We start from the raw sequence: 25,677 nt of genomic DNA on the forward strand, positions 1-25,677 counted from the left end.
ATTCTTTTTTGTTTAAAAAGCACACAATCTGTAGACAGTCAATCAATGTGGCATTTCATAAACTTCTACTTTGGAAATAAAACCAGTCTGAATCCAGATTAAGACACATCTTGACTCCAAAAAGGACCTCTATGCCTAAAATACATTGACCAGAAGTGTCACCTCCTTTATATAACACCTTAAGTAATCTCGGGCAGTGACCTGAAAGAAATTCTGGGATCTGCACATTAATCAATCAAAACCTTCACCTCCATTCTAACTGATTAAAGATTTAAGAGCTATCTTAGATGTGTTCAAATTATTTGCATGATTGTATAACCCTTTGATCTTTTCCTTATAAATTCTATGTCTAAGGCCTTCCTCTCTCACTAACACCTCATAAAGGAGTCGTGCTCTGAAAGGTGGTGTTGTCAAATCTGTTGGACTATAACCTAGTGTCATGTGATCTTTGATCTTGCTCAGGGTCAGTATAACGTCCTTGCTTTTGCACTCTGTTAATAAAGCTAAGGATCCCACCAGCTTTTGAACTGTCTACCCAACTGTTACACATTGAACATTTGAATTAGAAGTGGGAACTGTCTGGCAACTCTAGCCTGCTCCTCCATTCAATAAGATCATGACTGATCTGATTTGGCTCAGTTCTTCTTTCCTTCTCCCTCCTGATATTGTTTGACTTTCTTATTAGCCAGCTTATCCTGTGACCTTCAAAAATTCATGTGCAGTTATCCCTAAGTCTCTGTGGCATCTAAAATGGCAATACTTGGATAATAATGCCTTTTGCCACTTTTTTCCAGCTGAAGCTGTTACTTCACACTTCTCTGGGTTAAATTGCATCTTCCAATTGTTTGCCTGTTTCATCGCTGTATCTCTGTCCTGCTAATATTCACCACATAACTTGTGACATTTTCTGCTGAGTCATTTCCAGCATTTTTTTTTCTGTCTTTATTTTTTAAATTTCATTTGAGCCTAAAGTTTTCATCAAGACACAGATGCAGATACTGGCTCAAAGATGCAATGGCTCTGACAGAAGGCTGGCTTGTTCCAGAGGGGCTGGAATTAATTGATAGGACAAGTGGCTTTCTGTTTGTAAGGACTCTGTAATTTAACCAACATCATGACTTTACTCAGCCTGAGCAAAGCCCTATCACAACCACAGATAGAATGCACGTGGACAATATTGGAAGAAAAATCTGTATTTTTTCACCCCCCCCGCGCCCCCAGCCCCAAACCAACCTTTCTAGCTTAAAATATCTTTTTTTTTTAAAAAGCAGCACCTTTGCAAACAATAAATACAAGTTTAAATAGGAAATGCATGGCACACAAAGGACAGAGGGTGAAGCTGCAGCACCAGGCTTTAGCTTCCAATAGAAACAGTTCCACAATTTTTCATACAAACGTCCACCGATGCTCAAATGCATCGCCAAAAAAATTTAAGGCCACTGTGCCTTTGGGTTCATATTGTGTGTGTGTATGTGTCTGTATATATGTGTGTGTGTGCACTACAATAAAGCAGCGCATTGAAAAGCAGACTGATGGAAAGCCCGTTGAGAGGCTCCATCCTCCATCCCCATACGCTTCCGTCACCAGTGCCATCTACTTGGGAATAAGCCGCAGCAACTCTTCGTCTGTCAGTCCATTGACCGCGGTGATGTGGTGTAGCTGATCCAGGTAGCGGGCCTGATCCCTCATGAAGTGCGGGATGCGCGTGTTTTGGAGGATTGCGCATTTCTTCAGATGCTCCACATCTTCGAAGGAGACCTGGTTAACATTATTGAGCACTGTTATTAAACAGAGAGACTGACAAGTGGATAGTAAGATCACTGGCACTGATATCATGTGTCAATGTAATGCAATGCCCCCAGTGCTTCCCAGAGGAGTCATCAGAAAATAAACTGGGGCCACACACTGGTAGAGGAGAGAAGCAGAGAGGTTTCAGGAGGGAAATCAAGGGCTGTTTATCCCAGCCTCAGATATTTAAGTTAAAAATCACACAACAACAGGTTTAATTGGAGTGTGCATCCATTTAAACCTGTTGGACTATAACCTGGTGTTGTGTGATTTTTAACTTTGTAACCCCAGTCTAACACCATCTCCAAATCATTAGATATTTAACAATGGAGACTCCGCAACCCTACTTTTGTAGAAAATTTCAAAGATTCACAACCCTTTCAGTTAAAAATAAATCATCGTCTCAGATCTCAGATTATAGGCCTCTTATCCTGAAACTGTGTTCTAGATTCCCCAGACGATGGAAACAACCTGTTAGTACATACCCCGTCAAGTGCCTGCAGCATCGAGATACCTTTCAATTAAATCACCTCTCAGTCTTCCGGACTGCAGGGAATAAAGGCCCAATTTATTTGGCCTCTTACCATTGGCCAACCCATTCATCCCATGAACCAAACTATGCTCTACCACTTCTCTCCTCAGAAATGGAGGCTAAATGACAATTACCTTGCCCAGTGCTGCCAGCATCTTGAAATCAATGGTCTTTCTGTATCGAAGCAGGAGCAACACACCATCCAAGTACACCTGGTCTTTACTGAAACAACCTGCAAGGAAACAGCAGTCAGTCATAGCCAAGAGCACATGGAGAACAGTAATCACCAACTGTGTTCCCTCCCAGCCCCCAAATCACCTGAAGGAATTATTGATATGATTCCCTATTCAATGTGAAGGCTAATTTTGGGAGATGGCTAAGTTAGTTAGTGTTGATGCATTCAATTAACAATTAGGTAAGATTTATTTGGGCTGCAATATATGAATCATACAGCATGGAAACCTTTGGTCCAACTATGTTCCCAAACTAAACTAGTCTCACTTGCCTACTCCTGGCCTATAATACCTCCAAACCTTTCCTACTCGTGAACCTATCCAAATGTCATTTACACATTGTCAGTGTACTTGCATCCACCACTCTCTCTGGCAGTTCATTCCACACATGAACCACTCTCTGTTAAAAAAAGTTGCCCCTCATGCCTTTCTCCATTCACTTTAAAAATATGCCCCTTCGTCTTGAATTTCCCCACCTCAGGGGAAAAGACCCTTGTTATTCACCTTATCTTATCCATGCCATGTCATGAGTGCAGCAAAGCTAGGCAAGAGCAGATGACTTTGCACCGATGATTTTAAACTCTTTTCGTCACTGGGTTCCCCTTTGAACAGACAGCAGCGTGATACTAATGCCACCTTTCTTTATTAGTTATCCAGAGGCCAAGACCTAATGGTCTGGGGTCATGAGTTCAAATCTTGCCTTTGCTGTTATATCTCAGCTAGTTGCAAGAGCCATCAGTAAAAGTGAGATGTATTAACTGAATTTAAGGCATGTTACTTGATCGTATATTGGAAACTAATTCTTAGACTTGACACAAGAACCATGATAATGTTTAGAGTTTAAATTCAATAAATAAATTTGATTTCATGAAACTTCACATTAATCATTGCTTGTTGAAAAAAATCCATGTTCACTAATGTCCAAATTTACCCTCTTTACTTGGTATAGTCTAAATTACTCCAGATCCACAGTAATGCGGTTGACTCTTAACTACTGTGGACTAGTAAGCATTAATTTGAGGGCAGTTAAGATGTCCATCATCTATAAGGCACAAGTCAGGAGTGTGATGGAATACTCTTCACTTGCCTAGATAGGTGCAGCCCCAACAACACTCAAGAAGCTTGACACCATCCAGGACAAAGCAGCCTGCTTGATCGGTACAACATCCACAAGTATCCACTGCCCCCATCACCAATGCTCAGTAGCAGCACTGTGTGCTACCTACAAGAGGCACTGCAGAAATTCACCAAAGATCCTCAGACAGCACCTTCCAAATGCACAACCACTTCCATCTAGAAGGATAAGGGCAGGAGATACATGGGAACACCACTCCCCTTCCAGCTACTCATCATCCTGACTTGGATATATATCGACATTCCTTTACTTTTGCTGGGTCAAAATCCTAGACTTCCTTCCTTAATTACATTGTGGGTCAACCTACAGTATCTGTACTGCAGTGGCTCACCACTACCTTCTCATAGGCAATTAGGGACAGGCAATAAATGCTGGCCCAACCACCAACACGACATCCATGTCCCACACAAACAAATAAAGAAAAAAACGTTAGGAACAGGCAAAGAATATTGGCCTTGCCAGTGTCTCACATGTCCCATGAAAGGATTCTGAAACTAGACTGGTTCTCATTGACGGAGATTGATTGGCTGACAGCTCTCAGCAGACAGGATCTCCATCAGCATCCTTAGTCATGGGGGAATCTCCAATGGTGGCCACGTAGGTACCTGAAAAGCGCTTGATTCTGTCAAATCCACTGGTGGGAGTATAGCTGGGGAACCGCTGCCTGGGCAAAATGTCACTGAGTCACAGTGTTTTTTGAGGGGAGTCTGAGATCCAAAGGACCTAACAGAATCTAGTGTTTTTCAGGCATTTAAGTGGCCACCATTGGGTGGTTTACGTTCAGGTCCTTGTTTTCCACTGGACAGCTGTAGCTATAATGTTGTTCAAATCTTCAAGTGATTTAGTAGGAATTTTCCAGAGTATAATTGTTCCTATTAGATCTTGGGAATTTTGCTTCCTTCTTTGCAAGTCCCTGAAGATTTATGGTGCAGTGTGAGGTGAGGGGTGGATGGAACTAAATGTTTAATCACATGCATTTCATTGTGGGGTAACCTCAAGGGCCCAGCTGGCCTTTTCCTACCCTTTAACTTTATACATCGCTATAGGTCATGGCCCTGAGACATCTAAAGCTTTTAAAAGTCTACAGTACAGAGAAAACCCCTTCAGTCCATCGAGTGTGCAGCTTAGAGTCACAGAGTCACACAGCAGAAAAACAGACCCTTCGGGCTAACCAGTCCACGCCAACCATAATCTAGGCTAAAGTAGTTCTACCTGCCTGTGTGTGGCCCATATCCCTTCAAACACTTCTTATTCATGTACTTATCCAATTGTCTTTTGAATGTTGTAACAGTATCCACCAATTCTTCAGGAAGTTCACTCTGCACACTCTCTCTGTAAAAAAAGTTGCCCCTCATGTTTTTTTTTAATCTTTGTCCTATCACCTTAAAAATATGCCCCCAGTCTTGAAATCTCCCACTGTAGGGAAAAGACACCTACCATTCACTTCATTTTATAAACCTCGATAAGGTCACCCTTCAACCTCCTACACTCCAGTGAAAAAAATGTCCCTGTCTATCCAGCCTCTCCTTTTAATTCAAACCCTCCAGTCCTGGCAACGTCTTGTTAAATCTCTTCGAAACACTCTCCAGCTTAATATCCTTCCTAAGTGCATGTCTACATAGTGTGTTAAAGGAGTGGCAAATGAAGCAGGCTAACAGTAAAAAATCACTCTTAATTCAGCAGCTGTTTAAGATGTGCCCACAGTCACAATACCTCTGGATGTTGAGCTGAGAAACAAATTGAAAACTGAAAGAAAGATCAATTGCATAAGTGACATGATAAGAAGACATGATTTTGGAGAGTTCCAAAGAACTGGGATAGAGGATGAAAAATCATATATTCGTGAAGTAAAAAAGTGTGGAGAGCACATCAATCCCAAGAACAGGAAGCATGAAGGATAACAGACAGCAAGGGCAACGTCAAGAATTTTCAAATCAATACTTCGGAGCTCAAGGAAGTCAGGATAGCCTGGGGTGGTGCTGGAGAATGGGAAGATACTTTGGATCACAGACATTTAGATAAGGAACAACGGGAGGTTACTCTGAATGGTAAGGAAATGAATTACTTTTTTTTTGCAGAAAAGTAAGATGGAAGGAACAATATTCCCAAAGTAAAAGAATGTCAAGTTTACCAATGAGTTGCATCTGGGCTAGAAAGGTCAACTCAGGGGCAACCAAATCGTGAGAGGCTTGGACAAATGGAGATTAAATTGTTTCCTACTTACTTGGGCCTTGATGTTGAAAGTGCACTAAAATAGATTTACTGCAGTATTGTATTCGGATTAATGGTGGGGACAACCAATAGAAGTGCCGATCATCTTGAGGAATACAGTCCACATTGTATATAAGGGATGACCATGAGAGTGACACTGCTGATTCAGTAGGGAGTGCTGCTCTGAGGGTGGGGCAGTGAAACAGTGAATGGGCTGCAGTAGAGGGAGCTTCACTCTGCATGCTAGTTCTGCTAGAGCTCATCTGGGCACATCCTAAACATGGAAACAATCATCTGTGGTACTATCCAACCTTCACTTTACAAAGTGTGTAAATATTCATTACTTTCAAATTTTCATCCACTATCGCTGTCATAGAGTCCTACAGCATGGAAACAGACCCTTCGGTCCAACCAGCCCACACCAAACATGCTCTCAAACTAAATTAGTCCCACTTGTCTGCATTTGGCCCATATCCCTTCAAACGTTTCCTATTCATGTACTTATCCAAATGTCTTTTAAATATTGTAACTGTACCTGCATTCACCACTTTCTACGGTAGTTCATTCCACACACAAACCATTCTCTGTGGAAATAAGCTAACCACCATCACCTGTTTAAATGTTTCTCCTCTCACCCTAAACCTGGTTTTGAACTCCCCCATCCTATTGTAAAGACCCTTGTCATTCACCTTATCTAGGCCTCTCATGATTCTATAAACCTCTATAAGGTCAACCTCTCAACCTCCTATACTCCAGCGAAACAAGTCTCAGCCTTACCAGTTTATTTTTATATCCCAAACCCTCTATTCCCAGCAACATCTGGTAAATCTTTTCTGAATTCTCTCCAGTTTAATATTACACTTCTTTGGCAGGGCGGCCAGAACTGCACACAGTACTCCAGAAGAGACATCACCAATGTCCTGTACAACCTGAACATAACATCCCAACTCCTATACTCAAAAGGTCTCAGCAAATGAAGGCAAACATGCTGAATGCCTTCTTAACCATCCTGTCTATATGTGACACAAACTTCAAATAATTGTGTCATTCACCACCAATCCCTAACTGCCCTTGAGAAAGTGGTTATGAGCCACCCAACTTGAGAACCAAGCCACTTGCTTGGCCATTTCAGTGGGGAAGTAAAAGAAAATCAACAATATTGCTGAGGATCTGGAGTCTCAAATAGGCCAGGGTGGATCAAGACAACCAATTTCCTTTTTTCAGCATATTGAGTTTTCTTCCAGCAGTGATTACCTGGGCCCCATTACCAATTTTTATCCCACATTTTATTTTAATTAACAGGGAAGTAAACTTCCTAGCGATTGTAGAAAGATTTCACCTCCAATTTCTGGATCAGGTTCGACTACAGCCTCGGGTGACTGTATGGATTTTGCACATTCTCCCTTTGTCTGGGGTGGATTTCCTCCAGGTGCTCTGGTTTCCTCCCATAATCCAAAGATGTGCAGGTTTGGTGGATTGGCCATGCTAAATTGCCCCATGGTATTCAGGGATGTATAGGTTAGGTACATTAGTCAGAGGAAAATGTAGAGTTGGGGAATAGGTAGAATAGGGTAGGGGAATGGGTCTGGCTGGGCTAGTCTTCGAAGGGTCAGTATGGACTTGTTGGGCCAAATGGCCTGTTTCCCCACTTTAGAGATTCTATGATCTTTTTAAATGGCAAAGCAGGCTAGAGGGGCCAAATGGCCTTCTTCTGCTCCTAACTCATGTGTTCTTCTCAGTTTAGAATGCTGGATTATTAGCCCTGTATGAATAAAACAACAATGCATCACTCCAGCTTCAGCTTAAAAGATGTTAGTTGAAAATATGTCTGACCTGGTTGAGAAGTGTCCATTTGACCTCTCTTGGCTCTCACGCAATACTCCCATCGCGTGTTTGGATCCTCTACAAACTTGGCAATGTCTTCAAAGAGCTGACAGAAGGGCATGCGGCTAGCCTGGAAGACGGTATAGTAGAGCAGGGCAGCCCGCCACAGGAAAGGGTACTTGCGGTAGAGGACACTGTTCAGGCTAGCGAGGCCTTCCTCAGTTGGGTTGGCTGGCTTCAAACCATACAGCTTCCTGCCCGCTGCACTGTGCCACGGCTGGTGGCTGTTGTTAACACCTCGAATGTAGTGTGTCCCTGATGCCAGACAATACTTTTTAAAAGGAGCAAGGGCAGAAAGAAAGTATCACCACGTCACAGAGCGAGTTTCTGTCCCCGAATCAGTCACAGGATGCTATTTCAGTCAATAATTAGCAGGACAACGTACAGATCAGGGTGGTACCGGTTGTTTGAGAGCAGCCAATTCCATCATGGGCAGGAATCAAGAGCAGACCTTGGACTGAGGGTAACTAAAAGGGAGGGGGAACCTCTCAGTTCACTATACAGCAACAGCAGGGAAGGCATGAGTGTTCTCCTAGTGATGGTAGGGTTGGGCACGATTTACATCATAGTGTTTTACATGAAAAATATTTTGTCCCACACTTGATTATGAGGACAGGAATTCTTTAAATGCTCTCCCTTAGGGCTTGCATAGTGATCAGGCAGAGTGACTGACTTTGTGAACTGAAGTGAATATCAGTCAATGAATTGCAACCCGTAAACTGCAGTGAATTTCAGTCAGTGAATTACAGTGAATTTCAGTCAGTGAACTATAGTGAATTTCAGCCAGTGAATTACAGTGAATTTCAGTCAGTGAACTACAGTGAATTTCAGTCAGTGAATGACAATGAATTTCAACTAGCCAATGAGGGAATGCTCTACAGAATGGCTCAGTGCACTGGCTGAGCATGCAACAGAGCCAAACAGGGCAGGATGCACAAAGGTGAACTGCAAGAGAGCCACTGCAATTGCCTGAACACCCTTAGACTCGAGTGAAGAAGTGGTAGAACACATCTGGTGCTCCTGCTCCTTGTTTGGTTACAGTGACTCTAGTGCAGGTGTCTGTACAGAGGTTTCACCCGGGCCAGCCCAGAATCAGCTGTGATACTACTCTCAGTGGAACAAACACCCAGACCCACAAGGACAGTTCAAAAGCAAAGGACAGATGGGCACTGATAGGGCCCGGTATATCGTTAGGGTTCTTCAGGAAAAAGGGCAAAAAGATAAACTGTGTGGGGGAGACAATAAAATTCAAAATTCACTTTCAATCCTACTGAGTCACTTGTAAAACTGACCTATCTCATGGCGTAACATTCCCTCCAGCCAGTACTGACGAGCCCCTGCAAGGTTAATCGTCAGTGTGGGCCGGCAGTTCTCCACCATCATCACCGCCTGAGACAGAAGGTCCTCACTGAGCCGCACCACAACCTGCAGAGAGAGAGAGAGGGTTCCAGTCAGGCAACCATTTCATACAGAGGAACATGCTCAGAAAGAGTGTCCCTTTTAACCATGCCTGCATGCTTTTCACTACATCCCTCAATCCCTTCTTCTGGGACCTGCCTCTGCCATCTGCTTCAATGAAAGAAAGAATTGCATTCCTCGTCACCACCTCAGGCAGGATGCACTAAGGTCACAGCCAGTGAAGTATTTGTGACTTCTTGTCACCCACAAGAATGTAGGAGGCTCTCACAAACAACAAGGAGACAGCTAACCCAATCATCTGCGTTAGTATTGGGTGACAGCAAACAAAAGTGCGACTTACTTAATAAAGGAATAAAATTTCCTACATACAGAGGCATTACAAAACAAACACTAAGCTGCATGAAGCTGTTTAATGGCAGATGACCAAAAGCTTGTTCAAACAGGTAGGTTTTAAAAGGCATTGTAAAGGAGGAAGGTATGGTAGGGTTGTGGAAAAAATTCATATGGGAATTCCAACCCAGCCTTGTTTGGGTGCACTCACAGCCAGAGTAATTCCAGTAATGATTCCTTTTCCTGCCTTTATAGGATTACATCTTAAATCCTTCAAGAATTTATCTTCGGTCCCCTCTTCATCCTTACCTACATGATTTGCCTCGAAGGCGTCCTCCATAGATATGAGATCAGCGTCCATGTGTGTGTTGGTAATGCTCCCCTTTACATAGCATTTGTTGGAAGATTGTTCATCCAACATCTGGTCCTTGCTGAAGATACAGTTTCTCCACAGATTTCCATTGCTAAAACAGTGACCATTAATTCTGGTACGTGCAGCAAACCCAGCTCCATCACCAGTAAATTCACCCCTATCATTGGCCATTACCTCAGGCTGAATGAGACACAATCTCAAACTGCTACTTGACACAGAGTTGACTTTCAGGCCCCACGTCCTCTCCATTGCAAAGACCATCCACTGTTAATTCTATAATGATGCTCAGATCTGCCCTTGCAGATTTAAAAGGGACTAAGGGGTAACTCTTTCACACAGAGGGTGGTGCATGGACGGAATGAACTGCCAGAGAAAATAGTAGAGGCTGGTATGATTACAACATTTAAAAGGCATCTGGGTGGATACGTGAATAGGAAGGGTTTAAAGGGATCTGGACCAAATGCTGGCAAGTGGGATTAGAATAGTTTAGATATCTGGTCAGCAGGGATGAGTTGGACCAAAGGGCCTGTTTCCATGCTGTACAACTCTATAACTATCTGCTGCTTTATCCATGTCTTTCCATCATCTGCAGCCATGACTATTCCAACTCTTTACAGGTCCCTTATTACATTCTCTATAAATTTCAGTTCATCCAAAAGACTCATTCTGAGAAGTACTCAGTTTCTGCTTATTCATCACCTCTGTGCTTGTTAAATTTTGACCAAGATCGCAAGAGAGCTCAATCCTTTGTAAATAGTACGATTGGATCTTTCACAAGGGGAAAAATATGAGGGAATATTTATTCAAATATGTGAGTAAATTAATCATATTTATTCAGAACAATTCTACCATCAACCTCCTTTTTCTGGTGCCTAGGAAGCGGTTAATTCTTTATAGCTGAGAACAGGCAGAGAGTGAGCACTCAGTACTCAGTTCCGCAAGAAAGATCAGGTTCAGATCGATTAAGAAATGGAAACAATGGATTAGCACAGACTGGCCAAGGAGAACTGGCAAGGATAGGGCACAGAAATGCATCCAAATGCTGAGGTACACTTTTCTATAGAAGCAGAGAGGGGTCTTCTAAAGGCACATGGTTGGGGGCAGCGGCATTCAAATGTAATTGAAGAAAAGGAGTGAAACTTCAGGATAGTCAGTGTCCCAAGATTCTGGAACTATTCCATCACCAATAATTGATTTTGAAACAATGATTTACTGGCTTGTCAGGTCAGCTGACTACTAACTTATAACAGGAGAGTTTAATCACTCATGTCAGTTATTGTACAGAGTTACTGATCATCAGTAACATCTATTCTTAGAGCAACTCTCCAGGGATAAATTTAAAATATCCAATTCTGTAAGCTTTGCAATCCGCTGGCTATGTCCTTCTGAAAGGTTGGTTTGACCTTTGCTTAGAATGTGATCTTTGGTTCTGAATTCTCAACTGGACAATACAAATGTCACAAAAATGGAGGAAGGTCAGATGAAGGCTTTTGCTGTCACTGCCTTGACCCTTAAATTGCTTCTTCTGTATCCATTCTGCCTCTCATTTCCTGATGAAAATATCTTTCATCCCACTCTTGACCACTGATCTCACCCATAACAATCTCTATGGTCGCCTCATTATAGGAAGGATGTTGATGCTTCAGAGAGGGTGTAGGGGAGATTTACCAGGATGCTGCCTGGAATGGAAGTGTAGAATTATGAAGTGAGATTGAGTGAGTTAGGACTTTTCACAGTGGAGGGAAGAAGAAAGAGAGGTGACTTGATAGAAGTATACAAGGCAACGAGAGACATAGATAGAGTGGATAGCCAGACACTTTTCCCCAGGGCTGAAATGGCTGTCATGAGGGGTCATATTTTTAAGGTTTATTGGAGGAAGACATAGGGGAGATGTCAAAGGATGGTTCTTTACGCAGAGAGTGGTGGGTACATGGAATGCACTGCCAGCTGTGGTAGTAGATTCAGAGACATTAGCGACACTTTAGTAACTGCTAGACAAGCACATGGATGGCAGAAAACTGGGGTGTGTAGGTAAGGTTGATCTTAGATCAAGATAAATGCTCGGCAAAACATTGTGGTCCAAAGGGCCTGTACTGTGCTATATTGTTCTATGTTTTATCTTGTTCCCAGCCAACACCCAGTGAGATCCTTCTCTCTTCATCAGGAAGAGATAGTGAATGGTGTACACTCAGGATCTCTATCAGGAAGTCCTCATGATTTGTCAGCATTTATGGGGTTCTCTGGGAGTGTGTCAGTATTTCTAATGTAATGAGGGGTGATGATGGGATTCCTGGCTACATTCCCATTCAGCTGATTACTGATTGGTCATACACTAAGTTGCCACGTGTATTAATACCTTATACACACAAGTCCTGCACATGGTGAGTATCTGCTGCTCCACTAATGAATGCTTTATGAAGTCATGATGCCACACATGGTCAAAAGTCCACTGATGGGGAGAAAGTGAGGTCCGCAGATGCTGGAGATCAGAGCTGAAGAAGGGCTTATGCCCGAAACGTCGAATTTCCTGTTCCTTGGATGCTGCCTGACCTGCTGCACTTTTCCAGCAACACATTTTCAGCAAAAGTCCACTGATGCCTTAATTCCAGTCAATGTGGCTGACTAAACCACACAGTAACAGTAGACTGGATGGCAGCTTACCCAATAATAGTGCAAGGAGAGACAGTGGGATGGAAGTGGGAAACAAGATGCCACATGAAGAGTTGGGATATTTGTGAGACTCATTGTGAACCAGTGAGCTCTCTCTGAGGGCTTGTGATCTACATGGTTTGACATAATGTTCTCCTAAAGCAAAATTTAGCCCAACTGTTTATTTGGCTCAATTTTAATATTACCCCAGCGAGATGTGAGGATTTACAGAATGCGCTCTGGTCAAGAGATGTGGCAAATGGGTGGCACCAACCAGAAAAAAGAGGCAGCAAGCAGGAGAAAAGTGGCAGATGGCAGGGTTGATGAGGAGGGAGGTAATGATGGGCAAAGAAGGACAGGCAGTGAAGCTGGAGATGGCATCTGAAAATTAGGAGGTCAGTTATTAAAAGCATTTTGGGGCCACTCAGGTTCAAAGCAACCAATAGGTTTTCAATGTAAAAATTTCAGCTCTGACTCATGGCACACCCATATTACATATTTCCTAGGCCCAGCAATACTAAATGAGGGACAGCTGCAATTCACTGGCTGTAAAGCATCTTGCGATCTCCTGATGTGGTGAAAAATAACATGGTGGCTCAGTAGTTAGCACTGCTGCCTCACAGTGCCAAGGACCTGTGTTTGATTCCAGCCTCGGGTGACTGTGCAGAGTTTGCACATTCTTCCTGTGTCTGCATGGGTTTTTTCCCACAGTCAAAAGATGAACAGGTTATGCGGATTGTCTGTGGTAAATGTGGGATTATGGGGATAGGGTATAAATGTAGAATAAGTATAGAATATATAAATCATAGAAACTCTACAGTGTGGAAACAGACCATTTGACCCAACAAGTCCACACGGACCCTCCAAAGAGCACCCCACTCAGACCCATTTCCCCCACCCGATTACTTACATTTACCCCGACTAATGCACCTAACCTTCACATCCCTGAAACTATGGGGCAATTTAGCGTGGCCAATTTACCTAACCTGCATATCTGTGGATTATGGGAGGAAACCTATGCACCCACAGGAAACCCATAGCCACAGGGAAAATATGTAAACTCCACACAATCACCTGAGGCTGGAATCGAACACGGGTCCCTGGCACTGTGAGGCAGCTGGGCTAACCATTGAGCCACCGTGCCACCCATCTTCCTTTTGTACACCCTGAATTTCCAGAAGTTTTCACACCATCATACTGTCAACTAGTGAGCATTGATAGTAAATTTGAATTCATCTACATTTGATAGGGTATAGTGAGTTTGTGTTGTTTTGAGTAAGTGTCTGAAGATAGTTGCAGCATATCCTGTTAACAGCCAGGTCTTCCCAAAGGCAAAGGGTTTCTTGTTTCTATGGTGTTGTACATCAGTACATTACCTTGATATTGATGTACATAAAAAAAAATCGTTCTGCAGATGGATGAAAAAAAAAAGAGGGAATATTGATCCCTGGAAGTGGGACAGTATTTACAAGGGGTCTTGAGGGATGTGTCACTTTTAACAGGGAGACCCCAGAAATGTATTAGCATTTAAAGGGAATCCCTGCAAGGTGTGTCACCTTTTAACAGAGGATTTGAGGAGTATGCCAGTATTGATAGGGGTCTCTGGATGTGTGTCAGAAATTAAAAAGGGCTGATGTCTCATTATTTGTAGAGGTCCCCACAACTCATGGGGCAAAATCCTGATGCAATTCTAAAGAGTGAAATATTTTTAGGGACCTCCTGTAAATACAGACACACTTGCGGGAGAATCCCTTTCAATGTTGTCACACTCTTGAGGATGTCCTGCAAATGCTAGCACACTCCCGCTCCTCTGGCATTGCCAGAAACCCTCTGTAAATTCTCTCACACACCCAAATCCCCTGGAAATACTGATGCACTCCCAGGAATGTCGCACACCAACAGTTTTTATGAGGATGTCAGTGTTTGCAGAGGAGCCCTCCCTCAGGGCATTGAGGGTCTACCTACAGCACATGGACTCAGTAGTTCAAGAAGGCAGCTTGCCAAAAGACCGGCAATAAATTCTGGCCCAGTCGGTGACAACCATGTCGCACAAGTGAATTAAAAAAGTGATCACTCCTTATATACCTGGCCCGAGACAAACAGCAGAACAACATTCCACCATCAGCAGTGTCACTGACTATGGATCCTGAAACTACTAACTTCCATTTACTGTCTTCATGATATAACTAATCGCAGCAAACTTCTGTTTCTGTATTTAGACTTGCCTTTGCCCTCAACAGCACCAAACCAAATCAGCTGGTCATTACCTCATTGCTATTTTGGGATCTTGCTGCACAAACATTGGCTGCCACCTTTCCTATACTTGCAATAATGACGGCACTTCCTAAGATTAAAGAAAGAGACACCAAGAAATCCAATACTGAAGCAACTTCTTCGCACAAAGAGTGGAAGTGGATACTTTGGGAGTGACTGACGCAAGTCATATTAAAGGGAAGCTGGATTAAAGAGAAGGGAAGGGAATATTTATAATATGTTAATATTATTTGGAAATGTGAATAAGACACCAGTCAGCTGGGACCTGACAAACGTGCTCGGGACATCCCCTCCATGGACAAGGAGCGTTGGGGGGTGGGTGGATGCTCTCTCGGTTGCTTTTTTTCTCTTCTTACCCCCACACTACCATCTAACTGCGGAAATGCTTATTGTTCCCCAGGACCCATGTTTACATCTTTATTTATATGCCACCACCAGGAAGAAAGGAAACACCCGGGTGACAACCCAGTGACATGCAGTGCCCTTCTCATCAAAAGGCAATGCCGCATGATCAAATAAGTGAAGGGGAAGGCAGGGATTAAATCAAAATAGAGTTGGAGGGGGAAATAAGACACTCCACTTCCTGTGGTGCCCACCTCTCCCTGTACAGCTCAAGTAAGTTGGTAGACACCGCATGCTCCTTCTCCAGAGACACCTGGGTTCGGACTTAGCCGCAGCAAGAGGGGCAGGCAATTGGCCATAACGACCCCCTCCACAGCTCGTCGCCTGGACCTGTTTATGGCCAGTCCCAGGCGCAGACCCACGTGGAGATCCTCTGACCTACACTCCACCCTCCTCACTAGGTGGCCAAAGATCAGAAGTGCAGCCAAAAGCAGAGGAGAAGCTTCTCTACAAAACTGAAAAGGGAGTGCAAACACCCAGACCCCGTACATACATGGTCCACGGACTCCACAGCACCACAGGACAAGCAGTTGGGCTGGGAGTCTGTGAACCACCGCAATCTGCAGTTTTAGGGGACTGCTGCATGCAGCACCCTCCACCCCAGATCCCCGAGAGAGAGGGGGAGGACTTCCACATAGAGAGCCCTTCACTGGGGATCCCCACCACCCGGTGGCAAATGGGCACGCCAAGGTGTGTCCGGCGGTGTATGAGGGAAAAGATGGTGTGCAGCAGCAGTCTGTACAGGAAGGAACAAAACTAAAATTCCGGAGGCGGCTCAGGTTGTGGGGCACTGGCTCCCACAAGAAGTACGGGACCTTAGGGCCAATGTGAAATTCTGTCTGGGCTGGGCTGGGATTCCACCGCACAGTTAGTATCCTCCAACTGGTGCACTATGTCAGGTCCAAGCCCCGCCGTTTTAAGACATCCAATGGCAGTGGCCATAAATCAGACATCTACTGCTGCCCTGCTGTCTCTCGGTTTCATTGCACACCTCTTGTTAATGCAGTATAGTGAGCAGTCAGGAACTGGCCGTTCACTCTGCTAATGAATGTCTTGTGGGATGTGATGCATCGACCAATTCTGCCAAAGCCCAAATCTTTGGATGCAAACTCTTCCGTCCAACACTAAAATGTGCATCTCTCTGTTTTGTGGCTTATTCAGACACTCTCACTATTTTGTGTGCGGCAGCCCCTTGTATCTGATCTTAGTTCATTTCTGCCAGTTGAAGTTCGTTAACTTTCACTGTCCATCATCCAAAGATGTGCAGGTTAGGCGATTTGGCCATGCTAAACCACCCATAGTGATTTAGGATCTATAGGTTAAGTGCATGAGTCAGGGACAAGTGTAGAGTATGGGGGAATGGGTCAGGGTGGGATACTCTTTGGAGGGTTTGTGTGGACTTGTTGAGCTGAAGGGTCAGCTTCCACACTGTAGGGATTCTACGATTCGACAAAAATACATGAAAAACAGATTGTAATTCATTAGTTCTCAGAAAATCCTAATTTTGTTTAATGTTCAAATTGACTTTCTGACCTTGAGTTAAATACAGCATAGAAACTAGCAGCAGGAGTAGGCCATTCAACCCATTGAGCCTCCTGTGCCATTCAAAATGATCATGGCTGTCTCTCTATTTCAGTCCCATATTCACATTGTCTCTCCATATACCTCGACACCTTTGAGATCTACCTCTTTCTTAAAAATATTCAGTGGCCTGGCCCCTCTAGTCTTCCATGGTACAGAATTGCACAGGTTCGCTATCCTCTGGGTGAAGGAACTTTTCCTCACCTCAGTCTGAAATGGTCTAACCCATATCCTGAGACTCTGTCCCTGGCTCTGAACTCCCCAACCAGGAGAAGCCACCTCCCTGCGTCTAGTCTGTCCAGCCCGATTAGAATTTATACACTTCAATCAGATCTCCCTCATCCTTCACAAGCCTGTAGAGCCAAATCTCTTAGAAGAAGTTATGTGATTTCAGCTAAATGGTCAGTATGTTACATGTAGAAATAATTGCTATAAGGTCATTGATGACTTCAGTTTTACAACCACTACAGAGACACGGCGGTGGGAGAGGAAGTGTGTGTGTGTGTGTGTGTGTGTGTGTGTGTGTGTGTGTGTGTGTGTGTGTGTGTGTGTGTGTGTGTGTGTGTGTGTTAGAGGGAGAAAGGCCAGGAGCAGATCAATTTAGAAAGAAATTCATAACAACAGACGTATTAATTATTAGCAATCCCCAAACAGCCCAGGCCAGGAAGAAGTCCCAAGTTGATCAGAAATCAGTGGATAAAAAACAAACTACAGAAGCAGATGGCTGGAGACGTTTCAGGAAGGAGGACATTGTAAAGACATGAGTTTAGGGAACCCATGTTAAGCAATATGTGAGCTGAGTTAGCAGTTTTAAGGATCTTGGGGGAGACATTAATTGAAGAAAATAGCATTGTATGAATTCACAGAAGAAATCTGCCAAAAGGCAAGTGATTAATAGCTATGCCAACTGTGAAAGAAGCTTTAGAATGGAGATGGGGCGACTCTTCATGGAGGTTGAAGTGTCTGTGAGATTATTGTTGTGGTAACAGGATTGAACCTTTCTTTCTGACTTTTGCAAAAGATTCCTCAAACAGGTCCTCAAACACGGGAAGAACCCGAAAGAGAGGAGAAAGGTAATGAAGGAACTTGCAAACAGTTATGAGAATTTTGAAATCTACTCATTGGTCGACTAGGTGAACATATGCGAGTGAGTGCAAGGGTGGTGAGTAAATGGGTAAAATTTAGGAAGATACAGCATAATTTTAGAGGATAGTCAGTTTAGAGGATTGGAGATGCATTGGAAGAGACAAGTCTAGAGATTACAAAAAAGAAATGAATGAGAGTTTCCATTGTAGTTGAGTTGAGGAGAGTGTGAAATTGTGCAATACTATGGAAGTAGGAGTAGGCAGCAATAATAGTGCCTCAATATGTGGCCAGAAGCTCATCTCTGGGGCAAGTGTGACTCAAAGGCTGCAAACAATCTGACTGAGCCTCAGGCATTTGCCAGGGAGAGGCTTGCAACATGCTGCTATGCAGAGGGACCTGGGTGATTTTGTGCATGAAGCACACAAGGTTGGTCTGCAGGTACAGCAAGTATTTAGGAAGCCAAATGGAATTTTGTCCTTCATTGCTAAATGGATCGAGTTTAAAAGCAGGGCCGTTATGTTGCAGCTGTATAGGATGCTGCTGGCACCACATCTGGAGTATTACGTGCAGTTTTGGTCTCCTTACTCGAGAAAGGATGTACTGGCACTGGAGAGGGTGCAGAGGAGGTTCACTAGGCTGATTCCAGAGTTGAGGGGGTTGGCTTATGAGGAGAGACTGAGTAGCGTGAGATTATATTCATTGGAATTCAGAAGAATGAAGACGATTGTTATGGAAACATATATAATTATGATGGGAATAGATAGGATAAAAGTAGAGAGGATGTTTCCACAAGGAAACTAGAACAAGAGGGCAGAGCTCAAAATTAGAGGGAGCAGACTGAACTGAGAAGGAATTTCTTCACCCAGAGGGTTGTAAATCTATGGAATTCCTTGTCCAGGGAAGTAATTGATACTAATTCAGTAAATGTTTTTAAAGCTAAGAGAGTATTTTTTTAAGAAACATAAAGGAATTAAGGATATGGTGAGAGTGCAGGTAAGTGGAGCTTTAGTTAGTAAGTTTGCAGATGACACAAAATTGGAGGTGGAGTGGACAGTGAAGGAGGTTACCTAAGATTACAACAGGACCTTGACCAGATGGGCCAATGGACTGAAGAGTGGCAGATGGAGTTTAATTTAGATAAATGTGAGGTACTGCAATTTGGAAAAGCAAATCAGAGCAAGTCTAATACACTTAATGGTAAGATCCTGAGGAGTGTTGCTGAACAAAGAGACCTTGAAGTGCAGGTTCATAGTTCCTGGAAAGTGGAGTCACAGGTGGATAGGATAGTGAAGAAGGCATTTGGTATGCTTTCCTTTATTGGTTAGACCAGTGAGTATAGGAGTTGGGAGGTCACGTTGTGGCTGTACATGACATTGGTTAGGCCACTGTTGGAATATTGCGTGCAATTCTGGTCTCCTTCCTATCGGAAAGATGTTGTAAAACTTGAAAGGGTTCAGAAAATATTTACAAGGACATTGCCAGGGTTGGTGGGTTTGAGCTATATTGAGAGGCTATATAGGCTGGGGCTGTTTTCCCTGGTGCGTTAGAGGCTGAGGGGTGATCTTATACAGGTATATAAAATTGTAAGGGGCATGTATAGGATAAATAGACAAGGTGTTTTCCCTGGGATGGCAGAGTCTAGAACTAGAGGGCATAGGTTTCAGGTGAGGGGTGAAGATATAAAAGGGACCTAAGGGGCAACTTTTTCTCTCAGAGGGTGGTATGAGGATGGAATGAGCTGCCAAAGGACGTGGGTGGAAGCTGGTACAATTACAGCATTTAAAAGGCATCTGCATGGATATATGAATAGGAAGCATTAAGAGAGATAAGGGCCATGTGCTGGCAAATAGGACTAGATTAAGTTAGGATATCTGGTCGGCATGGACGCATTGGACTAAAGGGTCTGTTTCCATTCTGTACATCTCTATGACTCTAAGTAGAGCTGAGTCCACGAAAAGCTCAGCCATGATTTCATTGAATGGCGGAGGAGGCTCAAAGGGCCAGATGGCCTACACTTGCTCCTTGTTCTTATGAAGTTCGTCGCTAAGGATTGGAGTTGGTGGCAGAGTCCAGAAGCAATAGTGTTGGTCTTCCCAATATTCAAGTGGAGAAGATTTCTGCTCATCCAACACGGGATGGCAGGCTGAAAGCTGGCTGAAAATTTGTAGACAATGGAGGAGTAAGCAAGGGTGAGATGGAGCTGGGTGTTGTCAGTGTGCAGGGCCTGCTGCTAGGCTTTAAAATGGTGTCCGTCCCAGCAGCTTCACCTATCAACGCAGGAATCGCAAAACCTGTGCCCACGCCCTCCCCCTCACCTTCGTCCAAGTCCCAAAGGAGCCTTCCACATCCATCAAAGTTTCACCTGCACTTCCACACATCATTTATTGCATCCATTGCTCCCAATGCAGTCTCCTCTACATTGGGGAGACAGGACGCCTACACACAGAGTGCTTCAGAGAATATCGCTGGGACACCTGCACCAACCAACCAACCCCACTGTCCCGTGACTGAACACTTTAACTCCCCCTCCACTCCAACAAGGATATGCAGGTCCTGGGCCTCCTCCATCACTACTCCCCTACCATCCGACGCCTGGAGGAAGAATGCCTCATCTTCTGCCTCGGAACTCTCCAACCCAAGGCATCAATGTAGATTTCACCAATTTCCTCATTTCCCCTCCTCTCACCTTATCCCAGTTGCAACCTTCCAGCTCAGTAACGCCCTCTTAACCTGTTCCATCTGTCCATCTTCCTTCCTACCTATCTGCACTACCCTCCTCTCCAACCTATCACCATTACCCCCACCTCCATCCACCTATTGCACTCTCAACTACCTTCCCTCTGCGCCGTCCCTTCCCATTTATCTCTCCAACCCCAAGGCTCTCAGCCTCATTCCTGATGAAGGGCTTTTGCCCGAAATGTCATTTTGCTGCTCCTCTGATGTTGCCTGACCTGCTGTGCTTTTCCAGCACCACACTCTTGATTCAAAATGGTGTCACCTAAAGACAGTATGTGGATGAAAATGTGGATGGATGGCTTGGGGGAACTAATAGTAATGGTGTAGGAATGGGAAGAGACGTGTTTGCAATTGATGCTTTATAGAATCAGAGTCTTACAGTGCAGAAAGAGGCTATGTAGTCCATCATGTCTGTACCGAATACCAAAGAGCGTCTCACCCAGACCCAGCCTCCTACCCAATCTCTGTAAGCCTGCATTTCTTGTGGCTAATACTTCTAGCCTGTACATTTTTGGGCTCTACAGACAAGTTAACATGGCCAATCCACCAAACTTGCACATCTTTGGACTGTGGGAGGAGACTGAAGAACCTTGAGGAAATCCACATAGATGCAGGGAGAGCGTGCAAACTCCACACAGTCGCCCAATGGTGAATCAATCCCAGGTGCCTTGGTGTGTGAGGCAGTATTGCCAACCACAGAGCCACCATGCCCAATTGGATCAGACTGGAAGAGCAGTCCCATCCTGTTGAATGACAGTGGGAAGGTGTTGGAGGAGAGTAGTGTGGTCACCCATATCGAAGGCTGCAGACAGGTCTAGAAGGGCTTGTGCCATAGTCACACATTGGCAATTTGGCCAGACTATTTCAGTGATGAACAGAAAGCTGACTGGAGGGCTTTCAACATGGAATTCCAGGAAATACAAGGGAAGTTAACAACACATTCAGTGAACTGGAAGAGGAAATGGTATTGGAGATGGGACACTAGATTACAAAGAGAGTGGAACAAGCTGTTTGAAACGGGTGATTGCAGCATATTTAAGAAGGCAGAGGGACAACGGTGTTCATGCCAGGTAACCTTTGTTGTTGGGACAGAAAACTGGTTGATCATTAAGTTCGTAAATATAGGGTCAAGGGAGGTAGTGTTGAGTCTCACTCGTAGAATCTCTAACAGAGTATGTTATCTGATTGCAAACTGAACAGGTTACAATTCAAGGAAAGAAACTATATTAGATCACAGTCAATGCAAAAACTGAATACACGAACCTTTGATTGAGGACCCAACATTAGCGAAAAGATTGGCGCTGTCTTAAGCTACAAAGATAAGTTATAGATACGTGGAGTTTCCAGTATCCCTATCAGTCAATTAGACGTATTCAGTTCACTCCACATTATGAACATAGCAAAACGATTTTCTCTCCTGGCTAGAACAGGTTTACCAGGATTAGCGGTGAGAGGGAAACTCGCTATTTAATTTCATGGTTCAGATAGAGTTCAGTGAGACAACAGCAGTTCATTAAAACACAGAGCAGTTCCACATACAGACTGCCTTAGACTGAGCACAAGTTCAACTCAGTCAAAAAAGCCTAAAAAATCAGACACAGGCAGAGATCCAGGTGGATGAAAGTTGAATGTAGCTGTCTGCTTTTGTCTACTCTCTGGTGGATACTCCCTGGCACTCGGTCAAAGTTGCAGAGAAGCAGAGCTACCGACCACCTTGGCAAGAGACCAATGACAGAAAAGCTGTAGTGCACAATCTGTACATAATGGTTAATAAGTCTCAGCAACAATGATACAAAGAAAGGCAGGCACAGAGTGACTGAGTTCAGATGTGCACATTCTTTTGCACGCAGGATGCTCCTGACTAACTGATCTTGAAAGGAGACTGAGCAGATTTTGTTGTCACCAGAATGATGGAAAACTGCAGCATTTAGGCTTGACGTCAGATTCCCAGTTTTATTGTCAGAACCGCAGCAACAAGACACATCGACATTTACTTGTGACGCTGGATGGGGCAGTCACATCTGTGACACACCCCCGCCCTCAACAATAGCAGACAGTAACTTATACAGCAAAGGATCTGCGTAGCGCTCAGGGAAGCTTTGTCTGGGGCTCCCAGATTCAAATTTAATTGGACAATGCCTTATTCAGCTGAGGCAGTAGAGAAATATTGCAATGCAGGAAGGCAAGAATGGAGCAAGGAGATGGAAAAGGAGATAAGAACTGAGAGTTAAGGTAGAACAGGACGGAAGGAAAGGAAAAAGTAAAAGGAACGAGGAAAGCTCAAATGAATAAGAGCAACAAAGGGAATGAGTTGAAAAGGAAATTTGACAGTATAAAAGGAGAAAGTAGAGAGAAAGGGAACAGGGAGATATAAAAAGAGATCAAAGTGCAATAGAAAATATTGTTAATAGAGAAAAAAAATTTAGATAGCCCAAAAGTAGAACAGAGGAAAAGAAAATGTGAAAGAAACTCAGATTTTTTTTTAAAACTTATGTTTATATAACACTTTTCACAGCCTCGTGTCCTCATAAACCTGCTTTACAACCAATGAACTTTTGAAGTGTAGTCCCTGCTGTGATCTGAAAGGAGGCAGACAATCTATACACGGAAAGGTTCACACCAAAGAGCTGGAAAGCGAGAGAAAGGGAACAGGGATATACAAAAAAAAGATCAGAGTACTAAACAGTAATGTGATAGTGGTGATCACTTCATCTTTTCAACATATTATTTCAGTTGCATAACACTGTGACTTTTTTCTATAAATTCTATGTTTTATTATCCTACTCCACAGCTACCTGATGCAGCAGCAGTGCTCTGAAAGCTAGTACTTCCAAATAAACCTGTTGGACAACAACCTAGTGTTGTGTGATTTTTAACTTTCTCACATGTTGACTGAGGACTAAATGTTGACGGTGATTCTAAGGGGACTCCCTCGATTTTCTTCAAAACAGAGATCTTTTGCGTCCATTTGAGAAAGTCACCAAAGTGAAGCCCTACTGAATGAATGGTACACTTCTGGAGATACTGCCTTTTAAATGAGATGATAGACAGAGGGTCCTTCGGATCTATCTTTCATAAAGATCCAATACCAATTCTTTAAAATAGAAAAGGGGTTCAGACCAATACTTATCCCTCAATTGAGATCATTTGAAAGATGAAATAAAAAATGATCAGATTATCAGGTCATTACCCTCATTGCCCTTAGTGGGGCCTTGCAATGTGCTGCATTTCTAATAGTACAACACTTCAAAACAACTTCATTCATTGTAAAGTGCTTTGGCAGATCTCAGGTTCCTAAATGGCACTATATAAACTCAGGAGTTTCTCAAGGGCTATGAATGATGGGCAACCCAGTGATGAATACAAGCCAGGAAATGATTTTTAAAATTCTTTAAATGATGAAATACCATAACCAAGGGTGGACAAATCACATTGAAGAGAAACACCAGTGACAAAGTATGAATCACACTAACTGGTGTTTGGAAAAGCAAACATGCACATGCAGACACACACACACACACACAGGCACAGCCTCTCTCTCTCTCTCTCACTCACACACACACACACAGACACAAACACACAGACACACTCTCTCTCTCTCTCTCTCTCACACACACACACACACACACACAGACACAAACACACAGACACAGCCTCTCTCTCACTCACAAACACACAGGCACAGCCTCTCTCCCTCTCATTCACACACACACACACACACACACACACAGGCACAGCCTCTCTCTCTCTCCCTCTTCACACACACACACAGGCACAGCCTCTCTCTCTCTCCCTCTTCACACACACACACACACACACACACAGGCACAGCCTCTCTCTCACTCACACACACTCTCACACACAGACACAAACACACAGGCACAGCCTCTCTCTCTCTCTCCCTCTCTCTCTCCCTCTCTCTCACACACACACACACAAGAAACAGTCAGATATTTGTGCGCAGGCATGCACATTTCATGACAACTCAGACATATCGACATATCATCTCCCTCACCTCTCCAGAGCATCCCTCTTTCCTCATGTAACTTCTGATACAGGTCCATATTTTACTCTTTGACAGCATTGCGCCCCCGGTGGCCACCTCAAAGTTCTCATAGCTGCCATACATCTTCACCACGCTCTTCATGATCCGAACAGCCTGGAAGAAAGATGAGGGAATGGAGTTTTGGTTACTTCACAGCATCTTCTGCAGACTCTTCCACAGTTAGTAGCGTCCCATCTAGTCTTACACAGGTTTCTATTGGTCTGATGGAGCACTCCTTACTTCGTACTCGACTCTTCCAAGGATGGAGTCAGTAAACTGGTAAATAGTTTTCCTTGGTTACCTACAACTCAGTGAATATACACAAGGGAAGCTGCAGTGCTGAGAACTGCCAACTAACAGGTATCAGTGTCATGCGGAGGTAAGTGAAATCAATTTGAGTTGGGGGGCAGGGGAGAAATTTTAATGACATCCTCAAACTCAGAGGATAAGAAAATCAGCCAAGATTTCCACTGCTTGATTTCTGCCCGGCACCACTGTTGGACAGAATGAACATGTGCAATGGTGTCAAGGTCAGGTCATCCAGTCTAATGTTCAGGGGATATGGGTTCAAATCCCGCTCTAACGCATGAGATTTGAATGACAGCACTGAATTCAATCAATCTGGGAAAAGTTGGCTCAACGGCAACCAAATTGCTGCCGATCATCATAAATCTAATGTCTTGTTGGATAGGAAATCTGTCAACCTTGCCCGGTCTGGCCTACATGTGACCCCAGACTGGCAGCAATGTAGTTGACTTCTAACTGCCCAGTTAGGGATAGGAACAAAGGGAGACAATAAATGCTGGGCCTAGCCAGTAATATCCAATTCCTGTGAACAAATGAAGAATTTTTTAAAAATGCAATGGTGGGACGCCATACTGTTCAGGCTGACAGGACAGCTTTTGGACCATTTGTCAAATACACAGGAAACAAAAGGGACAAACATTCTGGAGAAATTATATTATTTGCACGCCTTATACCAATAGTAGGCAAATGGCA

General features: G+C 43.8%; 1 protein-coding gene across 2 annotated transcripts in view; it reads right to left on the minus strand.

Annotated features, from left to right (window-relative positions):
• Positions 1-1,239: 1,239 nt before the first annotated feature.
• The window catches only part of LOC132824017 (microtubule-associated tyrosine carboxypeptidase-like), a 41,222-nt gene continuing 16,784 nt past the window's right edge, over positions 1,240-25,677 (minus strand). For both annotated transcript variants that reach the window (XM_060838248.1, XM_060838246.1), the window contains exons 3-7: positions 24,649-24,792; positions 9,076-9,208; positions 7,733-8,038; positions 2,455-2,552; positions 1,240-1,758 (exon numbers count right to left, since the gene is read on the minus strand). In XM_060838248.1, coding sequence (XP_060694231.1) covers positions 1,594-1,758; positions 2,455-2,552; positions 7,733-8,038; positions 9,076-9,208; positions 24,649-24,792 — 846 coding nt within the window. In that variant the 3' untranslated portion in view covers positions 1,240-1,593. The remainder of the gene's footprint in view (positions 1,759-2,454; positions 2,553-7,732; positions 8,039-9,075; positions 9,209-24,648; positions 24,793-25,677) is intronic.

The sequence above is a fragment of the Hemiscyllium ocellatum genome, chromosome 17 (assembly GCF_020745735.1).
Source record: "Hemiscyllium ocellatum isolate sHemOce1 chromosome 17, sHemOce1.pat.X.cur, whole genome shotgun sequence".
Lineage (NCBI taxonomy): Eukaryota > Metazoa > Chordata > Chondrichthyes > Orectolobiformes > Hemiscylliidae > Hemiscyllium > Hemiscyllium ocellatum.